This window comes from Chenopodium quinoa, unplaced genomic scaffold, assembly GCF_001683475.1.
Source record: "Chenopodium quinoa cultivar QQ74 unplaced genomic scaffold, ASM168347v1, whole genome shotgun sequence".
Classification (NCBI taxonomy): Eukaryota; Viridiplantae; Streptophyta; class Magnoliopsida; order Caryophyllales; family Amaranthaceae; genus Chenopodium; species Chenopodium quinoa.
This window is the reverse complement of record NW_018742903.1, coordinates 2,517,969-2,535,416: the sequence shown is the minus strand read 5'-3', so window position 1 is coordinate 2,535,416 and position 17,448 is coordinate 2,517,969. Positions and strand designations below refer to the sequence as shown.

The 17,448-nt window shown below is 39.0% G+C and overlaps 2 protein-coding genes across 2 annotated transcripts; one reads left to right on the top strand and one right to left on the bottom strand.

Annotated features, from left to right (window-relative positions):
- Positions 1-12,148: 12,148 nt before the first annotated feature.
- LOC110727283 lies at positions 12,149-12,847 on the bottom strand. Its single transcript, XM_021906849.1, has one exon. It carries the CDS (start codon positions 12,845-12,847, stop codon positions 12,149-12,151), a length of 699 nt encoding a protein of 232 aa, XP_021762541.1.
- Positions 12,848-13,079: 232 nt separating this feature from the next.
- On the top strand, positions 13,080-16,986 carry LOC110727167 (CASP-like protein 1F2). The gene is made up of 3 exons (XM_021906723.1): positions 13,080-13,706; positions 14,698-14,821; positions 16,377-16,986. Exons 1-3 carry the CDS (start codon positions 13,498-13,500, stop codon positions 16,593-16,595), a joined length of 552 nt encoding a protein of 183 aa, XP_021762415.1. The 5' UTR covers positions 13,080-13,497; the 3' UTR covers positions 16,596-16,986.
- Positions 16,987-17,448: the final 462 nt, after the last annotated feature.

Here is a 17,448-nt window from a genome sequence, read left to right as displayed (position 1 = left end):
TAATTTAATTTCATCTCACTCATAACCTTATTTCATTAAATATATTAACTATAATTAGATTTATATTAAAAAAAAAACTAAAAAAATTAACCAAACCACCTTCCTCCTTCCTTTCTCTTTCCTCTATCCTTGCTCCTCCTCCATAATTTTTGGCAGCCCCTCCCCTCCACCATCATAATTCGGCAACCCCTCCCCTCCTTCCTCCCTGTCCTTTCCCTTTCCTCTTCTTCTTTCCTTCACCCTCCATTAATTCCGACTAACTACCTTTGCCAACCTCCTACCCCTCCCTTTCCCAGCACCCCCCTTCAACAACCATTTCCGGCCACCCTTCTCTTCCTTGAACACCCCCACCCATCCTCTTAAAACTTCGTTGGATCTCACCCACCCCCTTGAAATACCGTCGGAAACACACCCACCCCTTAAACCACCATCCTCGACACCCTAAAACCCCAAAATCGAGTTCCCAAAAATTGAAATCCTAGATTTCGATTTTAGGGTTTTTTAATTTGGGGTTTTGACGTGGTGGTTCTGGGGGTGGAGATGGCAGAGGGAGGGACAGAGGGAGATGGTGTGGGGTTCGCCAGCGCGAGGAAAGGTGATTGGACGCCAGCAGTGGGGAGGGGTGCGTTTTACAAGGGAGAAAGGAGTTCTTTGGGGTGGGGTGGCTAGTGGTTTAGGGGAAGCTTTATTTGGGGTGCCTGCGCGGGAATTCGAGCAGATTCAGCGTCGGCCGGGGGATTGACGGGGATAGGGTGGTGGCGGTGGCTACGACTGGGTTATGGTGGGTGGGTTTTTTGGTGGGGTGGTTGGGTTAGTTTTATTTTTTATTTTTTATTTTTTTTATTAAATATAAATCTAACTATAGTTAATATTTAATGAAATAAGGTTATTAGTGAGATGAAAATTTTAACTAAGGTCATTTTGTATAATTGAAAAAAAGGGAGGTTACTGTTAGTGCGTAGCAAAAGTTGGGGGTCGCCATTGAGAATTTCCCTTAATATTTTTAGGGGCTTATTCATTTTTACAGCTCTCTTCCTCTCTCCTTTGATTACTTCTTCTCCCTTCATCTCTTGATATATACCTCCATTTTCTCTCTCATTCATCTTTGCAATTGTTTGCTTAGCTTGCTCAACTCCAATACCTGTATTAATTTCAATTTACTAGAATTTTGTTAGAACAAACCCTAGAATCGCTAAATTTGGTAAAGCATGATTCAATTGAAGAGAAAAGTGAAACAAAATCAATTGGATGAAAATGCACTTGTTGAAGCAATAGCTGAAGAGGAAGGAGCTGACCCAAATACAGCGTGGTGCAGCAACAGATCAAGGAAGAAGAAGCTGACGCAAATAGAGATCGATGATGGTGCATCAGCAGCAGAAGAAAAAGAATTAGAGAAAATAGATGCTTTCAAACCGCGAATCAGACCAAAGGTTGAGGATGAAGAAGCAGCAACATTTGGATGAGTATTTGGGTTCTCAAGTCTGGACTCACGCTGAGTCCGTTCTACACAAATTTTTTCTTACAAAACTATACAAGTATGAAGTATTATCTATCTCTCCATTGCATATGGGCATGCATATTGTATCCGTTTCTACAATTTTTTTATTGATACTGTCATCATCCCACATTTTATTATTTAATTTTTCAAAAAATCACTACATGTGCACCCTTTGTAATTCTCGTAAAACTTTGTGCAGAGTTGGTGTTTCACTAAAATATAAAAAAGGAATAATGACCATCTTGTATAATAATAAGAGAGTCAATTGTCCAATTTCCACTACAACACTTCCTACGATAATCTTTTTATGTCCAAATGGGCTAGAAGCCAAAGATAAGCGGGATTGATTTACATGTTTACTCTTTGAGCATTTTTTTTTTATTATATTATATTATATTTTTTTTTATTTTTTTTAAAGAAACTCTTTGAGTATGCTTGACATAAGGGAATCTTTAAATTCATGTATCTTTCTTTTTTTATTTTTTTTTTAGGAAAACCTGAGCCTTTATATTAAACGAGATCCAAATTTGCCAAAGTTACAACATTATGAGGAAAGGAGCCAAATCAAATCAATTCCGAAGCACTACCCGTATCCCCTCTAGCAATTAAGTGTACAACCGTGTTCCCGTTTCTTTTAATATGAGAGAAAATACAAACATTAAATAAGGCTCTAAGTTTTACTATGTCCGCAATCACCAGATAGAAAGGAGTAATACCGACTTGCTTTGCCTCCACCACATTAACAACCGACAGTGAATCTGATTACACCCATAGGCATCTGTAATAAAATCTCAACGCCACATTCATACCAAACCTGATCTCATGTGCCTCCAAGTTCGCTACTTTGGATGCCATTGTTTTTTTTGTGGCTGTTTGTATAATTAATCCATTCTCATCCCTAATAACAACCCCTAACCCAGCACTACCCCCACCAGCAATGTGAGCATCCACATTAAGTTTTATCAGTCCAGGGGGAGGGCAAACCCACTTCGCAACTAATGGAGGGGATTCACCGCATATGTGACCTGCATTTTCTGTCTGTATTCGTGGTAGTCATTAGCCCATTTGCTGAATTTTGCAGCTATCATCACGGCATTTGGGCTAGACTCTTCAAACATTGCCATGTTTCTACATCTCCACGCAGCCCAACATAGAGTGGCGACCTTTGATAGTTCCTCCTTACTTACACGTTCCCCAATCCAGTTCCACCTCGAGGCAAAGGAATCCACAGGGGCGTCCTGCAAGAGCAACCTGAAGTTGCTGTATTCCCATATTTCTTTCACCATTGTGCACTGAAACAGCGCATGAATCGAAGATTCCTCCGCATTATTACACAACCTGCACGTTGCCACTTGAGCGACATGCCTCTGTTGAAGCCTTGCCCCTACTGCCAGATTTTCCTTACAAGCACCCCACATAAAATGCTGGACTTTAGGAGGAGCCTTCATTCGCCATGTAACTTTCCAGCATTTGTTCAGTATATGGTGACCTGTGCTTGAGCTGTCCAAAGAAAGAGCTAGCTAATACCCTGACTTTACTGTGTAAAACCCAGATTTCGAGTAATACCAATACCTCGTATCAGGGCCCTTAAACTGAGCAATCGGTATGGACCTGACCTGCTGCGCCTCTTGTCCTAGAGCCCCTTCTAGCTGCTGCCAATCCCACGCATTCCCCTCCTCATTCATCAGCTCGTAGACCCAGGTGACATTCAGAAAACCAGCTGGCCGTGTTAAGTAGCAAGCCTTACCATTGTGGCTTGTCCAAAGGTCCTCCCAGATCCTTATACTCCTACCATCTCCAACTCTCCACATGAGACCATCATTCAACAGCCCCTTAGCACCCCAAAGACTCCTCCAGGTATAGCTAGGATCATATCCTTTGCTAGCCTGCATGATGCTAGAGTCTTTAAAATATCGAGCCTTAAGAATCTTACCAAGCGGAGTATTAGGATTGTGAAGAAGTCTCCACACATTCTTTGCTAATAGAGCCGTATTGAATCATCTTAAATCTCTGAAACCCAAGCCACCTATGGCTTTCGGTTTACACAGTGCTTCCCAATTGTTCCAGTGGATCTTTCTCCTGTTATCCTTAGAGCCCCACCAAAATTTGCATAACATTTTATGAAACTCGTCAACAACACAATCGGGAATTTTAAAGATGCTCATCATATATGTTGGGATTGCTTAAGCCACAACTTTAATGAGAACCTCTTTGCCCGGCTTGGATAGTAATTTGTTGTTCCATACATTCAAGTGCTTCCACAATCTCTCTTTCAATCGAGCAAAGATCTCTTTTTTTTATCTCCCAATAATTGTAGGTAGACCCAGATACTTATTATGCTTCACCACCTCTCTAACCCCCAGGGTATTAACGATTTCACCTCTTCAATCAATCGGCACACCTTTGCTAAAAGCTACTTCCGTCTTATCTAGATTGACTTTTTAGCCCGAATCTCTCTCATACACCCTGATTATATCAGCTATAATGGAGCATTCTTGCGGTTTTGCTCTAGCAAACAGCAGGCTATCGTCTGCAAAAAATAGGTGAGAAGTTCTAGGAGCTGATCTGCATACCTTTGTACCATGTATCCTTTTTTCCTGAGCCGCCTTGTTTAGCAACCCTGAAAAAGCATCAGCACATAAAATAAACAGATATGGAGAAATAGGATCACCCTGTTTGAGACCCCTGGAAGGCTTCACATCCCCATACACCTCTCCATTCACCTTAAAAGAGAAGGACACAGTTGAGATGCAGTTCATAATCCTACCAATCCACCCACTCGAGAACCCCATCTTTTCCATAACCCCGTGCAGAAAAGGCCATTCAACTCTATCGTAAGCTTTGCACATATCCAAGTTCAGAGCTACCAACCCCCATCTTCCTTCACCCCCCTCTTCATTGCATGAAAAGTTTCAAACGCTACCAGAGCATTATTAGTGATCATTCTCCCCGGAACAAAAGCACTTTGATTTTGAGAAACGATATCATCCAGGTATGGTTTAAGCCTATTTTCCATAGTTTTGGACATGATTTTGTACAATACATTACAACAAATGATTGGCCTAAAGTCTTTCATCTGTTTTGGCTTATTACATTTTGGGATTAAAACAGGAGACTTTTGCATACCTTACTTACGGCACACAAGATGATGTTTCCTGGTTAACACAGACAAATCATAATCACCATTCCACCAATCAATGACTGTAGCAATAATATCAGTCCCAACAATGTGCCAAAATTTCTGAAAGAATAAAGCATGTAAACCATCCAAACCTAGAGCCTTATTCAGGTGCATCTGGAAGAGCGCTTCTTTTATTTCATCTGCAGTGGGCGTGGCATCAAGGGCTATGTTCATCTCCTCCGTAACTCGACACTCAAGGCCAGCAGTTGCATCATTCAAATCACCTGAACTTTCCGACGTGAATAGGGAACAAAAATAATCAGCAACCACCTGTTTTATGCGAGTGTCCTCCCCCTTCCATACTCCATTTGAGTCGTAAATGCCCTCAATACCATTGTTCACCAGCCTTTGAGAGGCCTTACGATGGAAATAAGAAGTATTACGGTCCCCATCTCGCATTTCATTTGCCCGAGCCCTTGAAAACCAATACGTTTCTTCCTGTCGTCTCAACTCTTCCACCTCAGCTACTAACTTCTCGTAACTAGCCAACATGTGTGCGTCAATTGGAAGGGCTTGGGCAGCCCTTAACTCTTCTTCTTTATCCTTTAGCTTCCTCCTACGGTCGCCAAAGATCTTAAAAGCCTAGCTCTTTAAACTTGCTACACAAACCCCAGCTCTTTCGTGTATCGGTCTATTGACACCCATTGTCCAATCATCCCTAACCACCGTTATACAATCCTCATTTGCAAGCCACATTGCCTCAAATCTGAAGTAGTGTTTCTTCTTATTTCGGGCAGGTTACGGCATTGTGTCCAGGATAATAGGAGAATGATCACTCGCTGTTCTCGCCAAGTGCCTCACCCCCACCTCGGGGAATAACCCACACCAGTCCGTATCACCTAGAAAATGGTCCAATCTTTCCCTAACAGTCGTAGCAACACACTTACCACGCTGCCAGTTGAAAGGACTACCACTATAGCCAAGGTCATGCAGCGAGCAGTCATCGATAGTGTCTTTAAAGTCGTTCATCAAGCTATCTCTTCTAGCAGCCCCCCCTTCTTTCTCACTCATATACATGATCTCATTGAAATCCCCAAACATAAGGCAAGGAACCTCACTCTGACGTTTCATATTTCTCATCAAATTCCAAGTTCTATGTTTGTTCTCACCCTTTGGCCAACCATAAATCCCAATTGCTCGCCACCTTATAACCCCTTGATTATCCCTTATATCAGCAGCAAAATGATTATTGGAGAACGAGACAACAGACACATCAATACCTTTCCACCAGAAACCAATCCCCCTGAATATTAGAGAGAGAAAATCCTAGAGAGAGAAAATCTTTCTTTCCGCCGCTGTTTCTTCCTTGAAATCGTTGATTGGGCCATGGCCAAGGGGAAGAAGTATAAGGGGAAGAAGGGCACCTCCTCTAATTCCAAGAAGAAGCGTGGTCCGAAGCCAAGAACTCGATTAAATGCAAGAATTGCCCAAGGTAAAGATGGTGATGTGGTGTCTGAGGTGAGCTGGTTGGATACTAATGAGAATGAGAAGGATAATGTGAAGGGGATCTCGCCTGAGGAGAAGGAGATTCATGCAAGTCAATTTAACCAGTGGCTTCAGGTAATCCACCATAATTCCCCTGTTTTCAATGAACATTTCAATGGAACAGTGAATCATCGAACTCAAAATTCTTCTGAGCCTGTGAACCCGACTCCTTTGATGATGATTAAGGATAAAAATGTGGGTATGAATATTGATAATCTTGGACCGAAGGTGGGTATGATGTCGAATTCTCGAATTAACCCCCAATCTTTTGAGACCCCTGTTTCTAGGGTTCCTGATGTTATTGGAAGTAATGGGTCTAGGAAATGGAAAGAATTGTTCAGTAACACAAAGGATGAGGGATGGGATTTATCAGTGCAGGAGAAGGTGAGAGGACATGATAATAGTCAGAATGTTGGTAATGGTGGGAAGATGCAACTAACCCCTAATGATGTCAATCTAGAGATAGAGTTCTGGAACTCTGCTATAGTTTGTTATGCTTTGGGTGCAAGGGTTCCTTATTTTGTTATGAATGGATTTGTTAGACGAATTTGGGGGAGATTGGGAATTGACAAGGTAAGTATGATGGCAAATGGAGTCTACCTGGTTAGATTTCGATCAAAGGATAGTAGAGAGAAAGTGATGAATGTTGGTCCTGTGTTTTTTGATGGTAGACCTATTGTAATGAAGCAATGGGAACCTGGGATCTGCCTAGAGAATGAGAAAGTTTCATCTGCTCCTGTCTTGGTTAGATTACCTGGATTACAGCTTAAGTTTTGGGGCCAAAGTTCATTGATGAAGATTGGGAGTTTGATTGGGAAGACTATTAAGACTGATAAATCTACTGCTTCTAAAGAAAGACTAGCATATGCTCGACTAATGGTGGAGATTTCAATTGATGGTGATATGCCTGAGGAGATTGAATTCCTTGATGAGGTTGGGAATATTGTGCACTAGAAATTGATCTATGAATGGAAGCCTATTAAGTGTAAGGTATGTTCTGGTATGGGACACTCTAATGAGCATTTCCCTAATCATAAAGTTAACAGGAGAACCAAACACAAGGATAGGGCTCAGAATAAATTTCCCGTCCAGAACGTTTGGCAACCTGCAAATCTGGGTAAAATTGGAGCTAATCAAAGAAATATCAAGGTGAATGTGGAAGTAGGTAATAGTTTTAACTGTCTTGTGGAGGATGAAGAGATGACTACTGACAAGAACAGTAGAATGGAACAGGAGAGAGAAGCATGTAACAGATTATGTAGTATTGCTGAAGGTAGGGTGATGTATGGGGGTTTGGAGGAAGGGGAGTGCTCTTACTCGTTACATGGATAATATAGGGTTTTGGAATGTGAGAGGTTTGAATAAGCTTAATAAAAGGTGTGATGTCTCTTGGTTCTTGAGCCATCACAACTTGGGCTTATTTGGACTTATAGAAACTAAAGTGAAAGCTAAGAAGTTTGGAGAGGTTTTTCATAGTTTTGGTGACTCGTGGTCTGTTATTGCAAACTATTCTAAAAGTGATAAGGGTAGGATATGGGTTATGTGGTTACCTTGAATCTTTCAGGTGAGAGTGATTAGAGTGGAAGTGCAACTTGTTCACTTGGTCGTTACTCATAGAGCTTCTGGTAGAGAATTCCTAGTTACTGTGGTTTATGGTTTAAATGATCCTAAGGAGAGGATGGAGTTATGGGGAAAACTGTCTAAGATTGTTGAAGGCTCTAGCTTAGTATCCTTTGGGTCATTGGAGGTGACTTCAACAATATTTTGAATTTGGAAGACAGGATTGGGTCTCCTTGCACATTGGAGGAGGTTGAGAACTTTAGAGAATGCTTGAGGCAAAATGACCTTACTGATTTTAAAGTGGGGGGGGGGGGGATGTTTTACACCTGGAATAATAAACAGGAGGGGGGAATAGGGTCTGCACTAAAATTGATAGAGTTTTAGTGAATAATGACTGGTTAGATAAGTTTGATCAGTCTTCTCCTACTTTCTTTCCTGAAGGTATGATGGATCATTGTCCTTGTTGTATTAATATCTTTGGGGTGAATGAGAGAGCTGTAAAGCCTTTCAAGTTTTTCAATCATTGGGTAGATGGTCATGATTCTAAGGATCTGGTTCAACAGGAGTGGGACACTAAGATTAGAGGAACAACAATGTTTAGAATGGTTAAGAAGCTTCAAGTTGTCAAGAAGGCTCTCAAGGCTCAGAACTTTAACTCTCTGTCTTCCATTGAATCTGATGAGGAGAAGGCTGCTAGAATTTTGATGAGTGTTCAACAGAAGCTGGATTTAGATCCTTGTAATGAAAACCTAATTTCTGAAGAGAGACAGGCTAGGACTGCTTACCAGGCTGCTCATTCTGCTAAATACAGCTTTCTCAGGGAGAAGGCTAAACTGCACTGGCTGAAAGATGGGGACTTAAATACTGAGTTCTTTCATGCTTATATAAAGAAGAGAAGGGTGCAGAACAAGATATGTAGTGCGATAAAATGTGAGGTCCAAGTAATTCAGGATCCTATTGAGGTTACCAGTGCTTTTGTTAACTATTACAAGAGCTTACTGGGTACTGGCTTTATAGCTGAAAAAACTGTTCACTTAGGGGTCATTGGTGAGGGGAAGGTGTTGAATCAGGAACAGCAGGAGATGTTATGTTGTCCTTTCACTGAAGCTGATGTCAAGGCTGCCCTATGGAGTATTAAGGACAATAAAGCCCCAGGACCTAATGGCTTTTCAAGTAAGTTCTTTAAAGCTTCTTGGGATACTATTAAAAAGGATATGTGTGAGGCGGTTTTATCCTTCTTTGAACATGGATGTCTTCTTAAGAAAGTAAATAATACTGTCTTGACTATGGTTCCTAAAGTAGAGGATGTTGTGTATGTGACTCAATATAGACCTATTGCATGCTGTAATGTACTACACAAACTGGTTTCTAAGCTTCTATGTTCAAGACTGAAACTTGTGCTTCCTGAGTTGATTAGTGAAAATCAGGGTGCATTTGTGGGGGGAAGGTCTATTATGGATAATATACTGGTATGTCAAGACATGCTTAAGAACTACAATAATAAAAGAAAAGCTCTCAGATGTACAGTCAAGGTAGACTTGAGGAAAGCATATGACTCAATGCATTAGTCTTTTATTAGGGATATGTTGATGGCTCTAAATTTCCCTAATCAGTTTGTTAGATGGGTTATGGAGTGTATATCCACCCCCTCTTTCTCTATCATGATAAATGGAAGAATGCATGGGTTTTTTAAGGGGAAGAGAGGGGTTAGACAGGGTGATCTTGTTTCTCCCTTGATGTTTGTGATTGTGATGGAATATCTGTCTAGACTCCTCAAGAAGGTGAGCAAATTGAGAGGGTTCAGATTTCATCAAGGATGTAGGCAGCTGGTTAACTCATTTAGTCTTTGCTGATGACTTGATGCTATTTGGGCATGGAGATAAGAGGACTTTTTCTCTGTTTGTGAGAGCTTTGAGAACTTTTGAGAAAGTTTCTGGTCTGTGTGCAAACTCTGATAAAACAGCCGTTTATTTTGGAAGCATGGAAGAGGGGCTAAAACAGGATATTCTAAGGGATACTGGCTTTGTCCAGGGGGCTTTTCCATTCATATACCTTGGTATCCCTCTCAATGCTAAATACTTGAAGATTTCTGACTTTGACAGTATTATTGACAAGATGCTTACAAGGATTACTTGTTGGACTAGTAGGAATCTATCCTATAGTGCTAGATCTACCCTTATTAATTCTGTGCTGATTAATCTCCATACCTACTGGGCTCAATGTGTGTTATTGCCTAAGGGTGTAATTCATAGAATTACACAGCTCTATAGAGCTATTCTATGGGGGGCTACTGTTGTCCTTGGTTGTGTGCCTCCTATCGCCAGGCAATGGGTTTGTAAACCTAAGAATTATGGGGGATTAGGGATTAGAGATTGATGTTCTTGGAATAAGGCAACCTTGGGGAAGTATATTTGGCAGATTGCTAATAAGAAAGACACCTTATGGATTAAATGGATCCACAACTTGTACTTGAAAGAGCAGAACTGGTGGACTTATAGTCCTAAAAGATGTGATGGCTGGGCATGGAAGAAGCTATGCTCTATCAAGGCTGAACTGCAGCAAGGTTTTGAGAATGAGAACTGGTTGAACAGGAATTATAAAATTAGTGACTGCTATGCTTGGTTACAGGGAAGTCAGATTAAGGTTGGGTGGGATTAATGGGTTTGGAACAGATTTAATATTCCTAGACATTCGTTTATTTCTTGGTTAGCTGTTCAAGAGAGACTCAAAACTCGGGACAGACTTGAGGCTGTGGGCTGCTGTGAGGATGCTACCTGTTTACTATATGGTGAGACAAATGAGACTCATAAGCATCTCTTTTTTGAATGTCCTTAAAGTAGAGTCTGTATCAAGACGGTTGGATCATGGTTGGGCATAAATAAAAGGCATTTCTGTTTAGATAGATCCTGGAAGCACTGGTTGAGACACAGCAAGGACCTGATCTGGAAAAGGACTGCTTTGGTGCTTTGGCAGGGCTAAGTGCTTGTGTTTATCACTTGTGGTTTGCTAGGAACCATGCGTATTAGAAAAAGGCTATTATTCTCCCAGTGAAACTTTGTAAAGCCATCTGTATTGAAATAACCTCGAGGATTCAACAGCTCATTGATAATACTTGGAAAAGAGCTCACTTCAAATGGCTGCACCAGTTGAAGATCAGAACACATGAGATTTGTTTATCACCGTTTGGTGTTGTAATTTCTGTTTCTGGGCTGTAATTTCTGTTTGTCTTGGTCCTTTCTTTGAGAACCCTTCATAGAAGGTGGCTCACAACTTGAGGCCAGGTAGTTCCCCTCCTAGATGTAGGGACCCTTCCTAGAAGGTGGCCTACTCTAGGATGGGGATTTGGAAGGGTTATTTGCCTTAGGGCTATTGTAGTTTTGGTGTTTTGACTTGTTTTTGTAAGTTTGTATTTCTCCTTCCTTTTTTTGGTAATAAAATTACTTATCTTCCAAAAAAAAAAAAGAAACCAATCCCCCCTGCTCTTCCAATACTACTACGGCACACTCCTTTAGTAAATCCACACTTCCTCATAATACCACGAACAACCTGAGCATTCGCTATTGTCTCCATAATGAAGACAATATTTGGCCTTTCCCTCCAGCATAAATCCCCGAGAGTACCCACCGTCTTCGGGTTGCCAATCCCGAAGACGTTCCAACTTATAATTTTCATTGTCCTTCGAGGGGTTGGGGATTACCAACACCCTCTACTTGAATGCAACTGTTCCCAGTGTCAACAACCAAATCAACTCTCCTTCTCTTCTCCCCACAGCCCTCAAGCTCATGCCCACTCTCAGCATTATCCTCCACCAAAACCCTTTTACTATTTGAAAGCCGGTTCTCATCCACATAAGCTTCAGAGAAATTATGTTTATATCCCATTTCCATCCTTTCTATCCTTCTCCACCCTCTGCATTTTTTATGCTGCAAACTCATACCTCCTCCACCATTATCACTTTTCGGTTCATGCATTGAATCCCCCTCCTCATCCACTACACTACCCACCACCCCCTTACCACCCCCAAAATCACAATCCCTATTAACATTAAGGACTCCTATAGCATTAACATACTCCGCCTCGTTCCTAGCCTCCATTCCCCCATACTCACCCACTGACCGTATGTTCCCTATTTCCCTGGTACAGGGATCCTCCTCACTGCACAGCTCCTGATTACCTAACGATTTATGCACCGGTCTAGGCCTAAGCACCATTTGATTTAAACTCATATCAAGAGTTGGCATCAACCTTGTTTCTCTAGCCTCACTCCCTTCCTTCTCCTAAGATCCTAGGGCTGTCTCCTTCTCCTTCATCGACCAGGCCTTTGGCTTGGTAGTAAATACCAGAGACTTTGATGCACGAAGCCTATCATTCTCCTCTTTTATAATGGATGTACTTTTACGCGGGGAAGCTTTAAGCCAGAGCCCCTACTGTTTTTCAACCTCTTCACTCTCATCATCCACCGTAGGACAATCCCGCTCTGAGTGCCCAATCAGACCACACAAAAAATAGAAGATTGAAAGCCTCTCATACTTTATATGGACAGTTGTTGTTGAGCCATCTCTACAGCGAATTTTTTGTAATCTTCGCAGGGCTTTTGTTGTATCCACCAAAACCCTAACTCTCCTTGATTTATCCCACCCTAGCACATCATCTTCCACCTCCAAGACAATCCCTATTTTCTCAGGAATCAGCCTTACATCCGCATTTGACCTACTATCAAAGGGGAGATTGTATAACCTCAGCCAAAACGGGCAATATTTAATCTCTACGTTTTCGGGTTGCTCGTTGTGATGCATTTCTTTGAGTAGTATAAGATGATTGTCAAAAGTCCATGGCGCCCCATCAATGACCTTCTCCTTATCCCTCCAATGAAAAAGTTGCACAACGAATAGATTATTCTCGATACGTCGAAAAATCACACCTTTGTTGAGGGCCCAAATTTGCGAGAGAGTTCTTTGCATGACCTCAAAATTGTAAGCCCTAATTGTCAGAAGTTTTCCCACCAAAGATAACTCAATACTCCCTTTCAATTCATCTTCATTAGCCTCACCTAGTTCCGCAACATCACATTCCTCATCCGTAATCTTCAATTTTGCCCATCGATCACTTAAATCATCCGCCATCTCCAGAGTAACAAAAATATAAAACACACCAGTAACCAATAAACAAACCAGAACCAAGGAAACCAAAACCCCTACCACGAGAGGACAATTTCTTGATTAGATCAAGACCTATGACTCAATTCACCGAAATAGGAAACCCTAGTTTCAGAGAGAGACTCTTTTTTTATTTGAAGATAGTATTATGTGAATTATATTTCTTAAATTAATTAAAGATTTTGTTAGTTTTTGAGTTTTTGTTTTTTAAAGTCTCAAAAGCGAATGATAAGAATTGATCTCAGGATTTCTGAACCCGAAAGAGATACTTTTTTATTAGAATACTTAAGCCACTATGTATTCCTTTCAAAATCACAAAATGGCTTGTCACCTCATCGCTCGGAGACTCGGACCCACCAAAAAAAATAAAAAGAAAAAAAAAATCAAATTTTTTCAAGCACCAATCAAAATTAAGAGTCCTAAGCTAATACGAAGTATGTGCGTATCTGTTAGGCAAGTAACATATCTTGTTTTTGGTGTTACATATTGATAAAAATATTTACCAACTATAATCACAAGCTTAAACAAAGTTCTGCCGCAACAACCCTCCCATTTCTACGTTGACATTTAACGTACGATATCAAATTACGAGGACACACAAAACCAGCAACAAAAACATGATGAATGTTAAGCAACAAATTCAGTTTCCCCTAGCACCGGAGTGTACGCCTGCTTCGCATCGTTTCATGGTTGCGCAGTTTGTGCTCCGTGGTTTGGTCGTTGTTTCTACGGTTATAGCAATTGCTGTGATGGCTTCTAGTGAAGAGTCGATATCAATTTTGGGAATCGAGTTCGTGGCCCGTTATAATGGTTCTTCTGCTTTCAAGTAAATTAATTCATCTTTCTTATTTCTTATTCATTTACATGACGATGATCTAGTTCTTGTGTCGGACAGTCTAATTAATCAGATTTATTTGGTCTAACCAAGAGGTTAACGATGGAAATTTTTCATTTGTTCTTTTTGTGGTTGTTTTGAGTTTATTTAGGTAACTTTTATTTTTATTTTTATTTTTTTTAACGATTGCTCAAATATAACCAAAATTAGAAAAAGTTGCACATTTTATGAGAAATGGATGATAAGTTAAATGGCTAACCTCTTCAAAAAGCAAAGAATAGTCAATTACCAATTGGCTGTTGGTGTAGTGGTGAATGGGGCTACAGTAGGTAGGAAGGACTGCGTGTTCGATCCCTCGGAACAACAATTGGGGCCATTTAACCACCCAAAAGTCCAAAACTGATTCTCGAATCTAGATTAGTCCAAAGGGTGAAACGGGTATAACACCAAAAAATAGAACTAGTCAATTAGGTCCTTTTTGAAGACTAAAATTCGCGTTGATAGTGTGATTTGAAATATATATCAAGATAACACCATTAAATCCAATAAAATAAAGACTTTTTGTATTCTTTTTTACTTGACTTGTTTCTTTTATCACGTTTGTCAGTGCAAAACTTTAACGATCAATAACTTTAATTTTTCATAAGTAAAAATTATAAAAGTTATATATTATGATAGTTCTTGTTAAGAGGAATTTAAAAAAATCCCACATGAATATATTTTTCCTTACATATTATTCATAATTGACGGTCAACAGAGGGGTGGTGAGTGTAAAAGTCAAAATGGGTCAAGTAAAAAAAACGGAGGAAGTAGTTTTTATCCAATGATAATGTTTAGATATACAATAAAATAAAATGGTGGCAATTTTATTTTATCTGAAGCTGATATAAAATGAAGAGGATTATTTAGATCCCAAATGTAGATTTGTATAATTGTGATTATTATGTTGTTCTAATGGTTTAACATCTTGTTTTTTTAATAGGTTTCTTATGGGTGTAGACGTGGTTGTTGGTGCTCTAGCTTTGTTTTCGATGATTGGCGTTTATTTTGCGTTTCGAAAACCATCAAATTTTGTTCACTTATACTATATGTTTCTGCATGATCTGGTGAGTTCAGCGTTTATCACTTTGTTAGTTTTCTCGGCCCATTCCTATCGACATTACGTCATTATCTTTGAAAAGGCTTAACCAAAAAGAATTTCAACTTTAGATAATAAGAACTGTCGAAAATATGTTTTAATTAATTTTACTGGATTATTATAATGCTGGGAGTCATTAGGGATTAAAATTAAATTGTCAAAAATATACATTTAGAATCTTTTTGTGAGAGAAATTATTCAAATAATAACCAGCAAATGGAAAAGGAACAATTAGAAACAATATCGCGAGAGAGGATTTCTAATGTGAAAAGATATACAGTGAGATAATCTTGGCATACTCTTGAAAAAATGATTATATGTACATTGTACTCTATCCGTAAAATGAACAAAAAGAATTGGGGAAAAATAAAAAATAAAAAATATAAATACAATATACTTGTATGACTTTTTTGGCTTATTTAATAATGTACTAAAAATTCAATAACAATAATTTATTCAATAACTTTAAAGAAGAAATATAATACATAATCAATAAAAAATAATTTCAGTTCAGCAAAAATAATTTTAGTTAAGAAAAAACAATTTAAATGTACAAAAATAATTTTTGTTCTGTAAAAATAACTTTAGTTCAGCAAACGTAAGGTGAAGTGAACAGGACCTAATGCCGATATAAATAAAAGCATATTTTATTGATATAGTTATTCAATTTAATAAATAAGTAAAGATCAAATACCAATGAGTGAATTTAATTATATTTTGTTTGTAAAAAGGATCCTATGCTCTATTTATATCAATGTCATATTAGAATTAAAGTTACTTAAAAAGGATTAAACAAATTTTAAATTGACTAAAGTTACCCTAAAACGGTTCGATTTAAACTAATATTATTGTAAACCAAATGTACACAAAAATTTTCACAACAATTAAAACAAATGGATTTTTGAGAAGAGCAATCTATATATGTAGCCAGGTATTTTACATCTAGAATACCATTGGCCCACAATCTATGTTGAGTATGATTTTTTTTTTTTTAAAAAAAAAACTTTATCCCCGTTACATCACCTACCAAAGAATCACCCATTCCCATTTAAATGGGATAATCTAGAATAGGTTTAGACCTCGTTCACTTCACCTTATTTTTGCTGAAATGAAATTATTTTTACTGAACTTAAATTAATTTTACTGAACTGAAATTATTTTTACTAATTTTCTGTTATATTTGTTCCTTAAAGTTATTGAATTTTACTAAACTGAACTTAACTTATTTTTGCTGAATTGAACTTATTTTTACTGAACTGAAATTATTTTTTACTGAATATTAATTTTTTTTTTTAAGGTGAAGTGAATAGGGCCTTTGCCCACTAATTTTTCTTGTTCTACTCACTTAGCCCACTAATTTTTTTTGTTCTACTCACTTAGCCCACTAATTTTTCTAGTTCTACTCTTACATTTTTAAACCATTGCATGGCAAGCTCTTCTATTCTGGTTCACTGGTTCTCGTGCTTGTTTATTTACCAAACCTGATAGATTAAACATAGGTTATTGAATTTTTTTTGGGACAGATTTTGATGGTGTTGACGATATCCGCTTGTGGGGCAGCAACAGCAATTGGGTATGTTGCGCTGAATGGACAACAACAAACTTTATGGCTGAAGGTGTGCGATCGAGTGGGGAATTTTTGCCTGAAAAATGGGATTTCTGTCGCATTTTCATACGCAGCTTTCCTTTGCCTCTTTGCTCTCACTATCATGTCTTCCTACAAGTTATATAATAAGTCGTAAAATATGGCACATGAGTCTCTCTAAATTTCATGTTAGTTGTTAAATATTCCATGTCATTAACTAGCTAGTATAAATGATAATTAATTTCTGAATAACGGAAGGAATAGAAGTTGTATAATTTGGTATATTTTCTCATTAGTTCCTTTTATACGGAGTATAATTGATCCATATAATTACCAAGTAAAGTTTGGTAGAGTTGTGGGGAACTCACCTTGTGACTTTGAGGTCACAAGTTCGAGCCCCATCAACTACAAAATGCTTGTGAGTAGGGTGATTCCCTTATCTCTCCCCTCTACTCTTAAGCGTCGACCTGCGGAGCTAGGCTAGCTAAACTTGTGAGAGGTGCCGATTCAGTAGGGTATTTCATATTACCTTAAAAAAAACAAAAAAAAAAAAAGCAAAATTAATCCGTATAATTGATCACGAATTGTTATAAATCTTATGTACATAAGGTTAAACTTATATACATATAAAAGATTTATAATAATAAGTTATTTTCAACATATTGTATACAATAGAGAAAAGAATATATCAAATTAGTGTTATGCTTAGGAAAATTGGATTAAAATAATACCAGCTATCAACAATATTAGTAAAATAATACGAACTCAGCTATTTGTTATTAGGGATGTCAGTGGGGCGGGTCAACGAGTCAAATAGGAGACCCGCCCCATCCCTGCCCCAATGGGACGGGAATGGGTCTTGGTTTGGCGGGTGATGGGGCGGGGATGGGGATAAAAACCATACCCGACATGGGTGATGGGACGGGGTGGATTTTAGGTTGTATTCGCCGGCCATCCCCGCCCCGCCCCGCCCCACCCCGCCCCACCCCACCCCATTTCGTACCCGCCCA